We start from the raw sequence: 20720 nt of genomic DNA on the forward strand, positions 1-20720 counted from the left end.
GACAAGGGAGGAGGGGTAGTTATACTTAATAAACATGACTACCTAGAGGAATCCTACAATATTCTTAATGATACCACTACTTATACCCGCCTCCCTGGGAATCCTTTATTATCTTTTAAAAAGGGTTTGAAAAGTATTATAACAAAGGGATTTGAGAGTGGTATACTAAATAAGAAGGAAAAGGAATTCCTATGTCCATCAGCTCCGAGACTTCCGGTGTTCTATATACTTCCAAAGGTGCATAAAAGCTTGACGAAACCACCAGGGCGACCTATCATAAGTGGAATAGGTTCACTATTCTCTAAAGCAGGAGAATATATAGATTACTTCCTGCAGCCGCTGGTCACGCAAACTCCATCTTTTTTAAAAGATACGAAGCATATTTTAAATGAAATTAAAGATATTGAAGTTTCATCTCAGACTTTTTTAGTTACAGCGGATGTCACATCCTTATACAGCAACATTGCACATGAAGATGGGTTGGATGCTGCAAAATATTTTTTAGACACTCTAAGCACTTTATCTCCCCTACATATTGAGTATATTTTAACATTACTGCAGTTTGCAATGCAGAACAACTATTTCTGGTTTGACCACAAATATTTTTTGCAAACCAAAGGAGTAGCAATGGGGGCAAAGTTTGCCCCCAGTCTAGCAAATCTTTTTATGGCGTATTGGGAGGAGTTTTTAATTTACGCAAGAGAATGGCCGGAGCTATTATTTTACAAAAGATTTATAGATGACGTGTTCTTATTATGGAATGGGAAAGAGGAATCTCTACATAACTTTTTTAAAACATTAAATGACAATACATGCAATATTGAATTTAGCTATGTATTTAGTAATACAGAGATAAACTTTTTGGATTTGACATTATCAAATGACAATGGGATGATTACTACCAAATCCTTTTTTAAAAAAACGGACAGGAATAGTTTCATCCCGTTAGACAGTTGCCATCATCCCGTATGGTTAGCTAATATCCCCAAAGGTCAATTCACTAGAATACGTAGGAATTGTACCAAATTAGATATGTATCACACACAGGCTGAAACCTTAAAAACGAAATTTGTGGAAAAAGGTTATTCCCAACAGAATATGGATGACACCATACAACAAGTAGCTAATCTAAATAGAAATACACTGTTGGAGGAAAAAAGTATAACCAATAGGTCTTTGTCTTGTCCGTTTTTAACCACATATTCTATACAGCATAGAGCCATTAAACACATTATAAATAAAAACTGGAATGTGTTGATGGCGGACCCTATTCTTTCTAAAATTCTTCCAGTAAAACCTGAAGTTATTTACAAGAAAGCTACTTCATTAAGACATCGATTAGCACCAAACGTCATTGATCCTCCAGAGAAGATTACTTTTGCACCAAATATAAAAGGTTTCTTTCCGTGTAATAAGTGCGTTATTTGTAAGATTAATAACGTAAGGAGACAGAAACTATTTACCTTCTCTTCATGCACTACAGGAAGATCATATAAAATAGACAATTGTATAACCTGCTACAGTAAGAACGTAGTATATCTCCTTGAATGCTCTTGCAAACTCCAGTATGTGGGGCGTACTACCAGACGTCTACGTGATAGACTGAGAGAACATATTAGTAATATCAAAAAGGGATATAAAAATCATTCATTGTCTTATCACTTCAAATGTAAACATAATAATGATCCATCAACCCTGAAATTTGTTGGGATAGACACTGTACAACCCCATTGGAGGGGGACAAACAAAATACGGAAAGTCTCTCAGCTCGAAAACGCGCTGGATATATGAACTCCAAACGCTGCAGCCCAAAGGTCACAATATAGATATAGATCTTAACTGTTTCATCAATAACAGTTAAAACTATATATTCAGAAAATAGGATAAGATGCTGTTGGCTCAATACATCTATGTCCCCTTTTAGTAAACCTTTGGACCATCTATTTAAATCCATTTGTATTGATTGATAGATACTGTATTTTACACTATTTTATAATTTATAATCTATATTTTAGTAAGGACTTATGGTAGTCCTTTATTTTAATTGCACTACATTGGGTATGTTTGACTCATATTAAAATTGTATTTTAATGTATAATATATTTTGGTATATAGTTTATATGCTAGTGCCACACACAATAGACCATTTTTGATTCGGAATCTATCTCTGGCTAATTGGAAATATAATTATCCTATCACCATATAAAGTAAAATGTGTACTAATCGGCTTGGTGGTCGGTAATATTGATTGGAAGGCTTTGAAGGATAAAAGCATAATGCTTGAAAATGATAACCAGCCGAGTACACTTATCAGTATGCAAAACTAATGAAAAATGGCGCCGGTATGAAGATCCGATCGTTCGAGGTCAGACTTCAGGATGATGGCGCCTTTCCAAAGCGCATGCGCCTAGCATATAAATGGACGTCGCACGGCCCGGCGTTCAGTGGCACATCCCCCCAGACGACGTGCGTGTGCACGAAACGCGTAGGAGGAGCCAAGAACGCCGTGACGTCATACCGCCGGAGCATCGTGGCGCTCCGGCGGTCATCTTTAATACTGGACGGTTAGTCCATATTGTTTACTTTATACCGTGTACACGGGTTGCTGAATTTTAAATAAATCCTTATATGACCTACTACACTATGGATGCGTTTTGTTCTGACTCCCTTGGGGAGTACCCATTCTAGCCACTCATCTCTCTGTGGGGTACGAACCGTATGCTGATCCTAAGGAGAAGTACGCAGGTCACCTAAACCAGGGAATATACAGGAACATCTAGGAGGTCTGGAAGGTGTTTTGTCGTAATACCACAGCATGTCCAGTTGATGATCCTAAAGGGGAATCTATAATAAACGCTCATTTATCTGTGCGTTCTGGTGAGTGTTCACCCCTTCAGCACTATTCTGCACAAACGCCTGACCATCAGGAGGATATATAGGAGAAGAGAGCACTAAAGTCACCCATTTTATGAACTTTCAACTGTTTAGTCATTTATGACAGATTTCTTGATTTATGCATATATGTTATAGTCATTAGCGCTGCATCTTGTGATATATATTGGTTCTAATTTAGAGTTTGCCCGACTGCCCCTCCCAAAACAGTGTATTGGCCAGTATTCACAACCCCCCCCCTCCCCCTGCAGGGGGACTTTAAAAGACAGGCTGACAAGCCTAAAGAATAAAGCTAAAGAGATCTCCTAATTTTAACATCGTAAGAGCAGGAGATCAAAGACCCTTTCCGCTCTGCAACTTGGATCTGCTTACCTTAAGGCTTAACATGGCAAGTAACTTAACCTTTTAACTTCTTCCTGTTATCTCTTTGCTGTGCTGGCTGTTTCCTATTTTTTATATATAAATATATATCTAGTTACATTTTCTTTGTAAATATTTTATTGCACCTGTTTGACTCTTTTAGTAATAAATCTTTCTTTCTGAAAGTGTTAAACTGTTTCTAAGCGCTTACTTGCAATTCACGAATTCCTGCCTTTTGAAGAGACGCTACTGTGTTTGTTTAATCCTCTGCCCAATCGGCCTGCGGTGACCGTATTGGACAGGCGACTTTTCAACCATTACAGTGTATATTTGATAAAGAGAGTTTCCCCTTTCTCTGTACAAAAAGGTATGGTGGCAGTGAAGGGTTAGTTGTGTAATTAACCCGACCCAGTAACAAGCGCATTCAGGCTGCCGGTGCGTCGATTGCGTAACATTAGCTGGACAATCGTTGTGCAGGGCGCAGCTGAGTGTGGCATTGTTATGTGCGTCACACCGCGGTTTTAGATTGGCCGGTCCTTCGGTCACAAGTTTGGTGAGAAGGTCTGGGGTTTGACGCCGCGGGCGTGACATATTATTGTTGGTCGCGGTCGTGCGATTATCGCATGTTGAGGGTGGCGATCGGGTGACCGTGACAAGCTCCTCATGACTTCTCTTTAGTTAGAGGGTCATGGCATGCTGGTAAGCTTGGATCCTTACTTTGGAGGTGGTGGCTTTGTCACGTGGACTGTAAGAAGCCGTGATGGTGGTGAATCTGTGGCATCTACGTAGGATTTAGGCCACATTTAGAATAGCGTTTTTTGCTGCCCTCCAACCATCCCCCTTAAGCTGCAATAGGCAGTGGACAAGGATATTTTCATGCCATGGCGACGATGATTTGTTTCACAGCCACGGTAGAATTGACCCAACATGTATTATTCGGCAGGTGGCAAGCCTGCCGAACGCTACACATGCAAGTCAATGGGGAAGCACCACAAATGCCCCACAACCACATGTATTGCATGCGTTTGCGGTGCAATTATCATAAAAAATGGGGTTAAAACAGACGGTGAGGAGGCATTGAATCACTCCCTCACCTCCTCTCAGTAATCTCTAGAGCGTGATCCTAACCCAGATCGGGCTTCAGACGTACGGCACATTTAGACGCACACTTTTTTCATATTACGTGGACTTTATGATAAATGGATTAGACACTTTCTTTATTATTTTTTTTTTATTGAATTGTTTATTTAGTTCCATCAATGGCAATATATATTTAAATTTCAGGTATACTGATTCCAGTACACTTATAGATTGAGATTTGCACAACACGTTTGTTTTTATGATATTAGTAAGCACATAAACTGAAGGGAGAGAGGTCTTGTGTGCAGGGCAAGTTGGCCCCACCCACATTTGGCCAAAATTGTGTAATTTTATCAGTTTTTAATGTTTATATTTATATGTAATATATTGGTTGGGAAGTAACCCTCTATAGCTTTCTGTTGTTTAGTTGCCTGTCCTCTAAAAAAGCATTTGTATCATTAGGATTAAAGCAGAGTTCCACCTGAAAAAAAAAAAAAGTCAGCAGCTACAAAAACTGTAGCTGCTGACTCTTAAAATACAGCCACTTGCCTGTCCCTCAGTTCAGCGGTGTCCTCACCAATGCTGGTTTCACCGGCCGTCTTCTCTCCCTGGCAGTGCCGAGTTTCCAATTGGTCAGTCCGCCCCTGCACTGGCTACATCTAGTCCTGTCCACTGCTGCCTGGATTGATAGGACTGCCTTTGGTGCTGAAACCTTCCTACTTTGATCTGCAGTGTCTGGGAGGGGAAGCGTGTGAGACAAAAATAAAAGAGGGCCCCATAAGTTGTCAGTCTGCCCCTGGTCCAGCTGCTATATTGATGTTTAACTTTCTAAGTGCAGATTTTGGGTTATATTAAGATTTATACTACTAGATAGTTTAATCTATATCTATATATAAATGTATCTTAAAATGATGTTCTAAGTGAAGAAAATGTCACCACTTATTCATATTTGTTTCTTTGCAAACATCAGAGTGTCATGGTTAGTGAGTGATCACGATTTAATTTTATGTCATAACTTCATTTCTCACAGAATCTGTGTGCCCGACTCGAATACCTGTGGCATCACGGGATGAGAAGGGATTTGAGCTGCTTGTGGGGATGAACATTCATAAAAAAGGTCAGATGATAACTGGGTCTTTGGTCTCGGAAAAAGCCTATCTTCTTACATCTTCTGTAGATGTGACTGAAAACACCAGGTATGAGATTCACGTAATGTAATTATTATTATTATACAGGATTTACATAGCGCCAACAGTTTGCTCAGAGCTTTACAATATAACGGGAGACAATACAGCAACAATACAGTTCAATACAAGAGGGATTTGAGGGCCCTGCTCCCTGGAGCTTACAATCTAAGAGATATTATAAATGTTTATAAAGATATAATAAAGAGTTAATAAATGAATCATTAAATCTTTCTGATTACAACAATTTTTTGTCAGCTTGGTAGAGATTTTGCTAAATTAAAACAGAAATATGGTGTAGCGATACCCCCGTAGGGGCTGCTTAAGTTTGTTCACTCCGCCACTCTGCTTCTCAACCCCAAGAACTGTCTCAGCCCCAACTGGCACACCTGGCAATAGTGTAAGTGCAAGGATCAATAAAAAGCACACGTTATAATAAAACACAGAGATCAGCTTTACTGTAGACCTCTATGGGAAGTAATAAACATTAACAACAGGTATATGTTAGGAGAATCAAGAGAACAGCAAATACTGTGACCGAAAGCAATATAACTCACTTTTACACTCCGTCTGCTTTCAGGGGATTCCAACCGTGAATAACCCCAAGAGCAGAGGCAAACACTTAAATGGAGACCTCAAAGTGGATTTAACTCCTCTACATAAATTTGGCTCTATGATGTCCAAGCAGGAGGAGAGCAGAAGAATGACTCTCTGTTGTGTCAGACTTCTCCCTTCTAACCCCTGACACCACAAGCCCAGTAGGAAAACACTGTACCCAAATGATGCTTAATAGCTACTTTCCAAGGTAAAGCTATTCCCTCACACACCATGCAATATAGAGGCCTGACTACGCATGCGCATGCACGTGCCCGTATGGCACCAGTGACTTCAGTCTCTTTGTAACAGGATGAATCTTGGGATCTTCAGCTAGCCACTTTCGTTGGTGCATTTAACTCCTTAAACACTTAAAGTATAATTGTAATCCCATGGCAGTATGTGTGCAGTGTTCCTGTCATCTGACAGTGGGAGAAATCCCTCTCACCAGATCCTGTGACAAAGGCCCAAATGATCGTCCTGGAAATGACAGGCTCCTCTGGTCACCTCACCATGAGCACTTCACACTGTCAGTGTAGGGACTGTACTGTAGACCACTTCTCTCAGTTTGGATGTTCCTTTGTCTGATCCAGATCACCAAGCATCCAGTGCACTGCCCATAAGCACTTCTTTGCCAGGTCCAATCTCTCTCCTGCCACATGCAATCTCCCCCTCCTCAGGACAAACCCCAAGATGGATCCCTTCACTCTGCTATCCCCAAGCATGATGGCTTTCGTAGTTCTTTTTTTAATTCTATCTCCATATTAGCCTATAAGGCCGTTTCTGTTCAAGACTCCATCGTCCACAATGCTTTGCACCTGCACTTCCTGTTTGACAGAGTCCTTGTCATTGGCTCCTTTAATGGCTCTTATAATTGGCTCTCTCACTCTCTTACAGTCTGAGAGGAGAAAGGGGGGCTGAAATCCCTCACTGCTTTGTCTGTGTCAGGGCAAGTGTCAGGTTACACAGGAGAGGCCAGTCAGCAGATCACAGCCATGAGACAGGATTAATCTCTCCTGCTACACACTCCCCCCACCAAAGAACCTTTGGTCCTACAAAGGCAGTAACAATCCTTGACCTGGTACATGCTTGATATATACACGCGGAGAAAACAAGTTAGTACACACAGGAAACCAAACAATTTACATTCTCATAAAATCTTGGCAGGGGAACCTCCCACCAGTTAGTAGCCTATAAGCCTTAATTGGACTTGCCCAGCCAGATGTGTCAGGGGGTGAGTCAGGATTTTCAACCACCAAATCTGCGGTGGAAGGATCAGGCGCTTCAAGAGTCCTCTTCAGAGCTCTCACCCAAAGTATCATATGTTAGTCTCTTTGGCGGGTGAATAACCCTACGCTCTCGCTGTTCTTTAGGCTCTGGGGTTGCAAGCACACTGGTCTCTTCTCCCTGAATTTTAGCTTCATCCCTTACTTCCTCTTCAATGAAGGATGGGAAGTCTGCAGAGTCTGTTGTCAGCAAGGAGGACTGAGAGTCTTCCAGCTCTTCAATTGGTGGACTCTGAGGCACAAACTCAGGAGCTTCTGGCCTGAGTATCCCGGTGTCGATTACTGTGGCAGGAGAAGGAGGGATAGCAGATTCAAGCATCTGAGACAACCACAGCCAATCCATTCCCATCTCTTCATCTTCGCTGTCTCCATCTTCTGCAGGCTGAAGCACAGATTGAAACCGAGTCACTGGCTGAGATCTCTGGGGGGCCCTGGATGATGACTGTGGATCTGGCTGTAGTGGCACACGAACTGCTTCAGATAGAAGCAACAAATGATTACGATGCCAAGTTTTCAGCGGGCCTGTGCTTCCCTCTGGCCGGATCTGGTACACTGGGAGTCCTGGCAGCTGTTTGCAGATGACATAGGGCTGCGATTTCCACCGGTCAGCCAATTTGTGTTTTCCAGGGACACCCAGGTTTCTCAGCAGCACCTTGTCACCCGGCTGTAAGTCCTGCACTCGCACCCGGAGGTCAAAGTTTCTTTTATTTCTCTGTCCTCGGGCATCTGAGGCAGCTTGGGCCTTGTCATAGGCAGCCTTCAGACTTTTCCGCAGGCGGTCCACATATCCTCTGTGTGAGGTTGCAGAGGTACGGTCTATGGACGTGCCAAAAGCCAAATCTACTGGCAGCCGGGCCTCCCGCCCCAACATTAGACGATAGGGAGAGTATCCTGTGGCATCGTTTGCGGTGCTGTTATAAGCATGCACGATAGCTGCTATGTGCTTGCTCCAGTGCTGCTTTTTCTCAGAAGTCAGAGTTCCAAGCATATCCAAGAGGGTTCTGTTGAATCTCTCTGGTTGGGGATCTCCCTGAGGATGGTATGGGGTGGTTCTAGACTTCCTGATGCCGAAAAGATCTAACAGTTTCTTGATGAGACTGCTTTCAAAATCTCTCCCTTGATCAGAATGGATGCGTTGAGGTAGACCATAGTGCACAAAGAATTTTTCCACCAAGATCTTGGCCACCGTGGGTGCTTGTTGGTCTCTTGTGGGAAAAGCCTGAGCATACCTAGTGAAGTGATCAGTTACTACTAGGATATTTCCCTGTCCACTCAAATCAGGCTCCAAGCTTAGAAAATCAATGCACACCAGCTCCATGGGTCCCTGACTCTGAAGGTGGCCCATTGGGGCAGCTCGGTGAGGCAAAGTCTTCCTTTGGATGCACCTAATGCAGGAGTGACAGTAACCCTCAACTTCAGCTCGCATGCAGGGCCAGTAGAATCTGTCCCTCACCAGGTGGAAGGTTCTGTTGGGTCCTAAGTGACCATGATTATCATGCAAAGCAGTTAATACTGTCTCTCTGTGTTTTTCTGGCAGGAACAACTGCCATCTTTCTTCAGGATCTCCAGAGGGGCCCCTTCGGTAGACCACCCCTTGGTGCAACTGCAACCGATCCCACTCTCGGTGTAGTAGACGGGCTTCCTTAAGGGAGTCAGTGAGGAGCAAGTCAGGGCATTGGCTCTCTAAAGCTTTCAATGCCAAGCTACAGAGAGGGTCTTCCAACTGATCCCTTCGCAAGTCTTTCTTGGAGAGTTTTGGCAGGCCTTCATCCCCGACTTGGGTGACGTTGCAGTAACATCTGGGAACACCAGTGGCTGACACTCCAAGGTCTTTGGCCCTGGATCCTCCTCCAGCTTGGTGTTCTGCTCCTTGACATAAGGCTTGTACCCCTTCGGGAGTCAGCTGAGTCCATTCTTCAGTATAGTCCCTGGAACAATGAGGCCTTCTTGACAATGCATCCGCATCTTTGTTTCCAACTCCTGGTCGATATTTCAGACTGAAAGTGAATTCAGATAAGGCAGCCAGCCATCTGTGACCTGTGGCATCTAACTTCGCCGTAGTGAGGATATAGGTGAGAGGGTTATTGTCGGTCTTGATCACGAATTCAGCCCCGTACAAGTAATCTCTCAGCTTATCTACTACTGCCCACTTTAGAGCCAGAAATTCGAGCTTGTGTGTGGGATAGTTCTTCTCAGTGGGTGCCAAGCTCCGACTCACATAGGCAACAGGCCGAGGGTGCCCGTCATGCTCTTGATACAGCACCCCGCCCAACCCGTCTCTGCTAGCATCAATATGCAGCTCGTATGGCTTGGTTGGGTCTGCATAGGCTAGAACTGGAGCAGTGGTTAGACTCCACTTCAGCTGTCTGAAAGCCTCTTCACACTGAGCAGTCCACTGTTCTTGAATGGACTCTCTGGGTTTCCTAGGACCTCCAGCTGATCGAACAGGTTTTGGCAGATCTGGGTCATCATCTTCCTCTCCACTCTTCAGTAGTTCGTTGAGTGGGCGAGCTGTTTTAGCGAATCCCTCAACACATCTTCTGTAGTAGGAACAGAATCCCAGAAATGACCTAAGTTCGGTCACATTAGTAGGCCTTGGCCAGGAAGTGACGGCCTCTAGCTTCTGGGGGTCGGTGGCCACTCCATCAGCAGACACAATGTGGCCAAGGTAGTTAACCGAGGGTTGATAGAACTGGCATTTCTCCAGGGATAACTTCAACCCCTCATCATGGAGTCTCTTCAGTACCTTCTCTAGACGCTCTTCGTGCTCCTCCAGAGTCTTGCCAAACACAATGATATCATCTAGGTACACCAATACCTCTATCAGGTTCATGTCTCCCACCGTCTTCTCCATTAACCTCTGGAAAGTGGCTGGGGCACCGGAGAGGCCTTGTGGCATGCAGTTGAATTCAAAGAACCCCACCGGGGTAATGAAAGCGGTCTTCTCTTGGTCTTCAGGGTGCATGGGAATTTGATAGTATCCGCTCTTCAAATCCAACACACTAAACCACTTGGCCCCTGATAGACTCTGCAAAGCGTCTTCTATTCTTGGGGTGGTGTATTGGTCAGGAATGGTCCTCCTGTTCAGCGACCGATAATCAATACACAGCCTCAATGCACCATTCTTCTTCCGTACCACCACTATTGGAGAAGCATATGGACTCCGGGACTCTCGGATGATACCTGCCCCTTTCAACTCTGCCAGTTGCTCACGCAGGTCTTCCAAGTCCCCTAAAGGAATCCGTCGAACTCTCTCCCTGAATGGCTTATCCTCTTTAAGACGGATTCGGTGTTTGGCACTTTTTGCACATCCCACATCGAATTCACTCTTGGAGAATGCAACCTTCCATCCCTGAAGCTGAGCCTTGGCCCTTTCTTTCCATTCAGGTGGAAGGGGAGTATTTTCCAGATAAAATTCCTTGGCAGGGATCCCAACTTTCTCTTCCCCCACCAAATCAGATAGTGAGACTGGGGTGGCTGGGTTAACTTGTCCCAACAACATCCGTGCTGGCATCTTCACAGGTAAGGCCGTTATGTTGCAGACACTAACTGAGATTTTTCCATGACTTCTTTGTAACGCTTTAGTTGAAACAACTTCAGGAATTATCTCTACTCCCGAACCTTTCCTCTGGCCATCTGCCTCGACGGCAATGAAAGGGCCTGGTTGCTTCCAGTTCAACTTGACAGACGCTTGTAAACAGGCCACTTCACCAGGCTGTAACACCTTCTCCCTTCGGTCCAAACGCCAGATCTTCCCCACTCCTTCAGCTGGAGCTTTCTGTTCTTGCACCAGGCGCTGATAGGCCTGTCTCAACAAGGGGTGCACACTTGTAGTTGAAGTGTCTGACTCCAGAACAACAGGCGTCAACAGTCTTCTGACCAGATCAGTATTGGTTCCTACGATAAGGGAACCCGTACTGACCCCTACTGGGCGAGGACAGACCACTGCTAACGTGTCAAAAGTCTCAGTTTTCCCAGCCACCGAGCGATCAAAAGTCAGCCTGACTGGTAAATAACCGTCATAGGGGAAGTTTTGAGTGCCAATGCCCCATATCTCCAGCTCTTCCAACTTCTGCAAGGGCAGGTGCTTGAGGTGCTTGTCATAGAAGTCTCGGTAGAGAAGGGTCACTTGAGCTCCAGTATCCAAAAGGGCCTTAGTGTAGATTCCCTCTACTTGGATAGAAATGACAGGAGCAGGTCCCACCAGCCTGTCTGGAAGCTTGGGGGTGGTTGGGATCTGAGTCTGTTTGGTGGCCTGAATCTGCACTACTTTCTTGTGAAAATTCTGATCTGGTTTGAGTCTCCTTTGAGTGCTGGGCATCTGGTGTGCATTGATCCTCCGCTGCTGGACCATATGTGCCAAAGTAAATGGGGCACTGGGTCGCTCAGAGGCAACAACAGGAGCCTTCTGCAAAGGGTTGGACTTCCGCTGCTGTCTCCTCTTGTCTTTTTTTATGAAGCTGTCTACTTCAGATGGGCACCCAGTTTGCTCCTTCACCGGGGCCTTCTGAAGGTTTTTCTGCGACTTTCCAAGAGACAGCTTCTTTAATGTTCTCACCAACTCTGCTGTAAGGTCTGTCAGGTTCTCTTCATTTGAGCAATTAGTGATTAAATGGCCTACCTCTCCACAGCGATAACACTTCTTATCGTTAGAGGAGACAACACCCCTTCCTCCCTTGATCAGAGTGGACACCGTCTGCTTCACTTCCTCAAGTGATTGTTGCATATCGGCATGGGCTTCCATCACTTGTCCTACTGTTTTCTGAATTCCACAGAATGTTTGCTGTAGAGTAGTTTGCGCCTGTGCCAACTGAACTATAGCTTGTGTCAAAGTGTCAATAGAGCTGACGGGCCCTCCATCTGAGCTGGTCTCCGATGCAGACCCAGACTGTATGATGTAAGCCGTAGCGCCATGTTTAAGACCCTTGGCAGACTCAGGTATCTGTGCCTTGGCTGCAATGAGAGCTTCTTCCTCTCTAATAGCCTTTATGAATTTGGAGTAAGTGAGGAGGTCAGTTGGACTCCTGGATCGAAGTTGTAGCACAATGGGATCCAGTGGCTGGGCTCCCCTTTGCACCTGTAGCATTAAGGATTTATTGGCCTCTTCAGCTTTCATCCCACCTTTCATTAAAACTTGTTGAAGGGTTTTATCCAGCCGTGTGACATAGTTTATTAATTTCTCACCCTCCATTTTATAAGTGTGATGAAAGAGATAGATTAATTCTGTGCAATCTTCAACTCTCCCATAAACTTCACAGAGTGCTTCTAGACACTCAGAAACTGAGCAGGTGGGTTTATCCCGTTTCAGGTTTCGAACTACATCAGAAGCTGGTGCCCGCAGGCTCTCTACCACCCTCTGTCTCTTTACCGTGTCAATCACATCCCACTCTTCCACCGCTTGGATGGCTTGATCCATCCAAGTATAAAAGTCATCTTCACCTGAAGGTGTGGGAACTTTCCCCGAGAAGAACTGTAGTTTGCGATACTCATAATTGGTGGACCCTACTGAGTTTTTGAGAAGCCCTGTAACTAGTTTGCCAAACTCAGCCACTAGCAGAGAAGGGGATTCTTCTGAGGATGTCCCTGGCTTTGAGGTTCTGACTTCTGGGTCCAGCATGGCACTATCTTTAAGAGTTGATTGCAGAGTATTGGAAATTATCCTGGACGAGCCCCCACATGTAGCGATACCCCCGTAGGGGCTGCTTAAGTTTGTTCACTCCGCCACTCTGCTTCTCAACCCCAAGAACTGTCTCAGCCCCAACTGGCACACCTGGCAATAGTGTAAGTGCAAGGATCAATGAAAAGTACACGTTATAATAAAACACAGAGATCAGCTTTACTGTAGACCTCTATGGGAAGGAATAAACATTAACAACAGGTATATGTTAGGAGAATCAAGAGAACAGCAAATACTGTGACCGAAAGCAATATAACTCACTTTTACACTCCGTCTGCTTTCAGGGGATTCCAACCGTGAATAACCCCAAGAGCAGAGGCAAACACTTAAATGGAGACCTCAAAGTGGATTTAACTCCTCTACATAAATTTGGCTCTATGATGTCCAAGCAGGAGGAGAGCAGAAGAATGACTCTCTGTTGTGTCAGACATCTCCCTTCTAACCCCCGACACCATGATCCCAATAGGAAAACACTGTACCCAAATGATGCTTAATAGCTACTTTCCAAGGTAAAGCTATTCCCTCACACACCATGCAATATAGAGGCCTGACTACGCATGCGCATGCACGTGCCCGTATGCCACCAGTGACTTCAGTCTCTTTGTAACAGGATGAATCTTGGGATCTTCAGCTAGCCACTTTCGTTGGTGCACTTAAACTCCTTAAACACTTAAAGTATAATTGTAATCCCATGGCAGTATGTGTGCAGTGTTCCTGTCATCTGACAATGGGAGAAATCCCTCTCACCAGATCCTGTGACAAAGGCCCAAACGATCGTCCTGGAAATGACAGGCTCCTCTGGTCACCTCACCATGAGCACTTCACACTGTCAGTATAGGCACTGTACTGTAGACCACTTCTCTCAGTTTGGATGTTCCTTTGTCTGATCCAGATCACCAAGCATCCAGTGCACTGCCCATAAGCACTTCTTTGCCAGGTCCAATCTCTCTCCTGCCACATGCAATCTCCCCCTCCTCAGGACAAACCCCAAGATGGATCCCTTCACTCTGCTCTCCCCAAGCATGATGGCTTTCGTAGTTCTTTTTTTTAATTCTATCTCCATATTAGCCTATAAGGCCGTTTCTGTTCAAGACTCCATCGTCCACAATGCTTTGCACCTGCACTTCCTGTTTGACAGAGTCCTTGTCATTGGCTCCTTTAATGGCTCTTATAATTGGCTCTCTCACTCTCTTACAGTCTGAGAGGAGAAAGGGGGGCTGAAATCCCTCACTGCTTTGTCTGTGTCAGGGCAAGTGTCAGGTTACACAGGAGAGTCCAGTCAGCAGATCACAGCCATGAGACAGGATTAATCTCTCTTGCTACACAGGGATGGGTTTTTTTTTCAAAATTATGCTTACCTAGGTGGATGCAGCATCGGTGCAATGCTGCATCTGTTCCCTGCCGGCTGTAAGTGTGAGAACTCAGCGAACACATGACCCCTGATCACTGAGCTCTCACCACTGGTGTGCAGGGCTGTGGATAAGGGGGTACCTCCTGTACAGGGCCCAGGCAGCTGGGTGATTTGGATGTGGGCAGAGAGGGTAATCGGCATGGTGAGGGGCAATTACTGGAACCGATCCCCTGTATGGCTTTCTTTGCAGCTTCTGAAAGCTTGATTCTTCTCCTCTCTGTTCCGCTCTTTTTCAGCTGTGCAGAGAAAGCCATACAGGGGATCGGTTCCAGTAATTGCCCCTCACCCACCCACCCACCATGCCAATCACCCTCCCAGTACACATCTAATTCACCCTGCTGCCTGGGCCCCACAATGCTGGCTGCCCTCCTCTCCTTCCCACTGGAAGCTGCAAACAAACAATAGGACCTTTCAGGATGGAGAGTGGGGGAAGGGTCTGACAAATATGTCCCATTAACCAGCCCCTTCCTTTCTTGAATGAATGCAATTGAGTGATTGATACTGATCACTCACTGTGTTCATTCATAACTTAAGCATAGTAAACTGTGTTTTTTTTTTCTTTTTGAAGGGGGCACTGTCAGGTTGGCTGTATGGGGCCCAGTGTTTTCTAACATCAGCCTTGCCACTGTGAGCAGAGAGTGGTCACTGCTGTCTGCTCTGCCCCTCCCCCGCACTCCTGTGCTGTGGAGGGGGTGAGAGCGGCTGGGTCAGGCTCTCAGCGCATCGCTGAGAGGCTGAACCGGGTGCTGCTCCATACTCTGGGATGGATCCTGACTTTAAAGTTGGGATCTTTCTCCAGCCTGGACTGGTTGAGTGATGTCAGCTGACAGCAGGCTTCAGCCCACTGTCAGCAGAAAACGGGTCACAGGCAGGGGCGGACTGACCATTTGGAAACTCAGGCACTGCCCGAGGGCCCGGGGTCAGTAGGGGGCCCCATGAGATGCCCCTGGTACCTTTTTCACAGGCTTTTTTGAGTTTGGGCAAGGACACAGGGGCCCCATGATCCCCTATTGCCCGGGGGCCTCATGAGTTGTCAGTCCGCCCCTGGTCACAGGAGTGCAGAATAAATAAATGAAGGGAGTATCTGTTTGAAAAGATGCCTAAAACTAGAAGACTTATGCAATCCATATATCAACTAAATACAATGCCCTACGCCTACAGAAATGTCAGTGAAGGTTCTAACGTATCCATAATTTATGTTATGGCTTAAAATAGTTAGGAAATGCAAAAATAGACTTTGGTTACCTGTGGGGGTGGGGAAGCTCCAATTTTTTTTCTACTTTCATGTATATTTTTATTTATTTTTTTAGCTTATGATTTTATTGCTATCACATAGGGGACCAATAGTCCCCTGTGTAATAGCATATGAGTGACAGGTCCTCTTTGTAGGGGGGAGGGATGGGGGGCAGTGTGTGCAAGGAGAGGAGCAGTGTATACAGTGAGGGAGCAGTGTATACAGAGAGGCTCCCTCACTGGCTGTCACTATATGTCAGTGTCGGTTTTTAAATGCAATTGCCGGATTTATTTTTTCTTAACTATAACTCACAGAATTAGCTGTCACTTTCCCCATAGCTAAAGGAAATTTGTTTCTTTTATCTCGGGAAATAAAATAAAAGGAATCTTTGTTTCTTTTAGCTGGGGGGAAAGTGACAGCTAATTCTGTGAGCTATAGTGAAGAAAAAAAAATCTGATAATTACATTTAAAAACCGGCACTGACAGATAGTGGCCGCCAGTCATTGTATACACTGCTCCTCTCCTGCCTTTCTCAGCCAACCCCTCAAATCTGCAGTACACACAGTCTCCTGTATTGGCACCTGTATCGGCTAAATTTTTCCTATCAGCAAAATGCCGCTAGGGCTATTTTCGGCCGGTATGTTGTGGTGGACGAAATTTTGGTGCATCCCTAATTTTCAGGTGTGGGAAATCTCTTGGTGCAAAAGCAGCATGCATTTCCTGTGTGGCTGTGATTCTTTAAAAGGTGCAGGGATACTTGCCGCACCAACCGCATATGTGTTAACCTAGCCAATTAATCCAACAATAATGTTACTCTGTTCCCTATTTACAAGTGGTGAGAGTACTCTCTAGTACAGTTTGATCCCAATAGGCATACAAAGCATACTTCACACTCCTCCAGGGAGAAGGTCCTTGGTCTCTTCTCTGAGTTATGCTATGGTCAGCTATGGCAGGGATCCATTCAGCCAGTAGCAGCCTAGTCTTTTCCACACACACCTGCTTGCTTCAAGATAGTCCTCTGCCCCTTTCTTTAGCAGCCTGCAGACCTATTTTTCCTTGCTTTGTTCTATCAGCTAATCACTGTCCTCCAGGATCCAAATTGGACTCAGCCAAGATGGCTTCCCTCTGCACTGGAGACGCTCCATAGATAAGCACTGCTAAGTGGTCTCCTTAAAGATGGCTGCTGAATTTCTGCATTAATGACAATTCAGTTTAACCCTGTCCGCACTGCAGAAGGACAATGCTGCAGTAACAAAGAAAGAAGTTCTGCAGCGGTTAACAGCTACAGTCCAGGATACACAGATAAGGTGCAGCTTAATGTGAGCAAATACTAATTGCCTCCCATAGATAATATATAGTTTAACAAATGTTAGTATAATGTTCCCCTCCTAACTACTGGAAATGGGTTATAATTGTTCAGACTTATCTCGATGCAGTAGTATTTAGTATTTACATTCATAGATTTTTTTGTCACTGTTGTCTCTTTTATTACCAATAATAATTTGAAAGCATGAATGTCAGTAATAAACAAACTGGTTCCAACTAATAATAGGTGTTTGTTCACTGGGGTGAATTACTAAAGTAGTTCATTTTTGCTAGTACACACAGTATACATTTTGCCTGTATTTGTTGAAACCCAAAAAAATGCAGCCCTTTAATTCCTACATTTATATAGTATGAGCTAGTGCAGGGGTCAGCAACCAGTAGATCGTGATCTAGCAGTAGATCATGGCCAGGTGACTGGTAGATTGCAATCAGGGCTTGCTGAGCCACCATCCCACAGCATCAAACAGAGTGCAACGCAGAGGAGCTACTTGTAAAGTTGGAGCTGTAGTAGGGAGCAAGAGCCGCATAAGCTGATGGCTCCTCCATAGTGCTGACTCCTGTCCCATGAGGAGTGATGCCATCTACACTCCACCTCTTATCCCTGCTAGTGGTCTCCAGAGTGCTTTGAGCAGCAGGAAAGTAGAGATCTTCAGGTCAGTGTGAAGCAATACACTGGGTACAATAGTATAGGCAGGGGCGGACTGACAACTCATGGGGCCCCCGGGCAATAGGCATCATGGGGCCCCTGTGTCCTTGCCCAAACTCAAAAAAGCCTATGAAAAAGGTACCAGGGGCATCTCATGGGGTCCCCTACTGACCCCGGGCCCTCGGACAGTGCCCGAGTTTCCAAATGGTCAGTCCGCCCCTGAGTATAGGGCTGCTTTCGCACTGATGCGTTGCAGATTATCCATACTGTGGGTGCAGTGCAGTATATCTGCAGCTTTCCTGCGAGTTTGCTGTGCTTAGCCATAGACTTCTAGTATATACTGAGGGTTTGGAGCACTTTCTGAAAGCGCATCAAAACTGAATGTAAGAGTTCTGGTGAGCTTTCAGAAAGTGCACCACACCTGCAGGATATAATAGAAGTCTATGGGTAAGCACAGCTAACGCAGGAAAGTTGCAAATTCACTGCATCCGTGGTTCAGGTACAGTAAATCACACATCAGTGTAAAAGCAACCTTATAGGTAGGGTTGCCATCTCATCCCTTTAAAACCGAACACATATTAATTACACAGGTTCTGAGGCTAATTTACTGCACATAAGGCACTAAGTGAGTTTAATTACCACCTTAATCAGCAATAGAACCTGCGTAATTAATGTGTTCGGTTTTAAAGGGATGAAGTGGCAACCCTACTTATGGAGGGCTCAGAACAGTAAGGCTTCATTTATATTTGCAGTTTGGGAGTTGATAAAACTCTATAGTTAGGACATGTTTTTAACCCCCTCATCTAAACCGTTCCGCGTTTAGCTGCAGTAGCCAGGGGTGTACACATGTAGCAGCCACAGCAGGAGTTATATGTCCTCTCATGGTTGGTGGGTGTAGTACCTGCCAAGCATGACTCATTTAAGTGAATGAGGCCGCTTTGCAAGTGCTCTGCGACCTTGTGCAGTACAGCAAACAGGGGGTTAAAGCAGGCAGCATTGTGTTGCTTTCTTACCACCTGCTTCAACCCCTTGGACCCCACAGAAACATACAGTTGCGGGGCATTTGCAGGGTGGCCCCATTTACTTGAATGGTTAGTGGCTGGCAGGTGGTAACACCCAACAAAAGCAACAGGGGGTTTAATTCATGCTGCGACATGTGTACACCTTTGGATGCTGCCTCAGTAGCTAAGGGGGAGGGGTTAGGGTTTTACCACCCCCCAACTTTACGTGTGAGGGAGCCCTAAGGGTGCCGCTGCTCAATACAACTAAGGGGTCATTCACAAATGCAGCAGCCACTGCTGCTCTTCTGAAAAGCGATCCGAGTGTGTTTGACAGGTGGTGAGGAGGTGATATGTTGCCTCCTCACCGCTTGGTTTAAACCCATGTATGCAACTGCAATATGGTAGTACTTAGTATTTGGAGGTTTAAATCAGGTGTGAGATGGCAAAACTGGGTCCAGTGATCTCTACCATGTGGTTCAGGTAGATCTCCACCTCTTTAAGTTTTCCTACCCCTTATCTAGTGCTTTAGTAAGTATATGAAACCATTCACATAAGTCTGGAGAAGATTAAAGTCATATGTTTGTAGTACTCTTCATCTTGGGGTTATGCAGAATAACCCCCCCCCCCCAAAGTAGTAGGCTAAAAGTTCCATCTCAGAGTCAGGCTCTTGGCAAACAATAGGGAAAAAACGAGTTGGGTGCCAGTCACGTTTTTCTTCTTTAACTTTTATAGATAAATTCAATTCTAGAAAAAAAAGGGTTTAGAGGTGCAGAGTATCCAAAAAGAAGTAAAGAAAGGTGTTCAAAAAGTATCATACCCTTTAGCAGGAGCCCTTGGTGACCATTGACCCTGTAAGAACAGCCAGACAGATCTATGACCCTGTAAAAGTAGTCACAGTCTTTCCTGGGTAGCAGTGGGTCTCTCACTAATACATCTGGCCCTTGATCCTTTAATAGCAGTCACAGATACCTTGATGTGTAGGCAATAAATCTTTCTTGCAATGGCCAGCAGTAGCTTTTACTTAGCTTTTCAGTGACACTCTTCAACAAGAAGATTTGTTACAGATGCTCCTTCTAGTCTGCCATCCTTTAGGTCCAGCTCCCCCCAGATATGCACTCCAGCAGAGCAGAGCTAACATTTTGGGCCTTCAGCACATGACCTGACTAAGGCAAGACCAAAAAACAGAACAGGCTGAATCCCAGGTGGAAAAAACTCTGGAAAGGTGCTCCATACATGTGTCATCTACCCAAACCATACCTCTGAATAAAGACCTCAGGGATTGGTTGGGCGAGGCATGTATTTATATCTCTCTGATTATCCTTACTGCACTGAGTACTGGAACCTCTTCAGCAGTAACAGGCAGACACAATCAATACAGGAGAACTAGCAAAGTTCAAAAAATATAGATAGCTCAGGATGGTTACAACCAGGGTGGACTGACAACTTATGGGGCCCCCGGGCAATAGGGAATCATGGGGCCCCTGTGTCCTTGCCCAAACTCAAAAAAGCCTATGAAAAAGGTACCAGGGACATCTCATGGGGCCCCCTACTGACCCCGGGCCCTCGGGCAGTGCCCGAGTTTCCAAACGGTCAGTCCGCCCCGGGTTACAACCTAGCTGCAAACACCCTCAAATAAATTAGGGACACTCCAGCTTAGGCAAGGTCCTTACATGTTCCTACACACTACTATAGATAAACTGGTTCAAGGAGGCTTATTAATCTAATGGTATGTTATTTGACTATCGTCTCAATTTACCAAGCTATAATGTATGTGTTATTTGCCTTTGTGATTTTTAGCTCTCTTGGAAAACATAATACTTATTATGGCATTTAACACCCTTATAACCAATTACCGACCAGCCACAGTACATATACTGTGGCAGGTTGGTACCTGCAGGCAAAATCATGTAAATGAACGTCATTTTGCCTGCTCGGGCTAAGGGGAGCTCTGCAGAATGCGGACCCCTGTACTTGCGATCACATGATCTCAGTGTCAACAAAGCTGTTATGAATGAATTCATTCATAACA

General features: G+C 45.1%; 1 protein-coding gene across 1 annotated transcript in view; it reads left to right on the forward strand.

The window, feature by feature from the left end:
- Positions 1-20720, forward strand: part of LOC149442043 (collagen alpha-1(XXI) chain-like) — a 68859-nt gene that overhangs the window by 43291 nt on the left and 4848 nt on the right. The window contains exon 4 of the mRNA XM_089656577.1: positions 5363-5528. Within this exon, the coding sequence (XP_089512703.1) occupies positions 5363-5528 (166 nt within the window). The remainder of the gene's footprint in view (positions 1-5362; positions 5529-20720) is intronic.

Source organism: Staurois parvus, unplaced genomic scaffold (genome assembly GCF_062004578.1).
Source record: "Staurois parvus isolate SC_StPar_1 unplaced genomic scaffold, SC_StPar_1.0 ptg000919l, whole genome shotgun sequence".
Taxonomy (NCBI): domain Eukaryota; kingdom Metazoa; phylum Chordata; class Amphibia; order Anura; family Ranidae; genus Staurois; species Staurois parvus.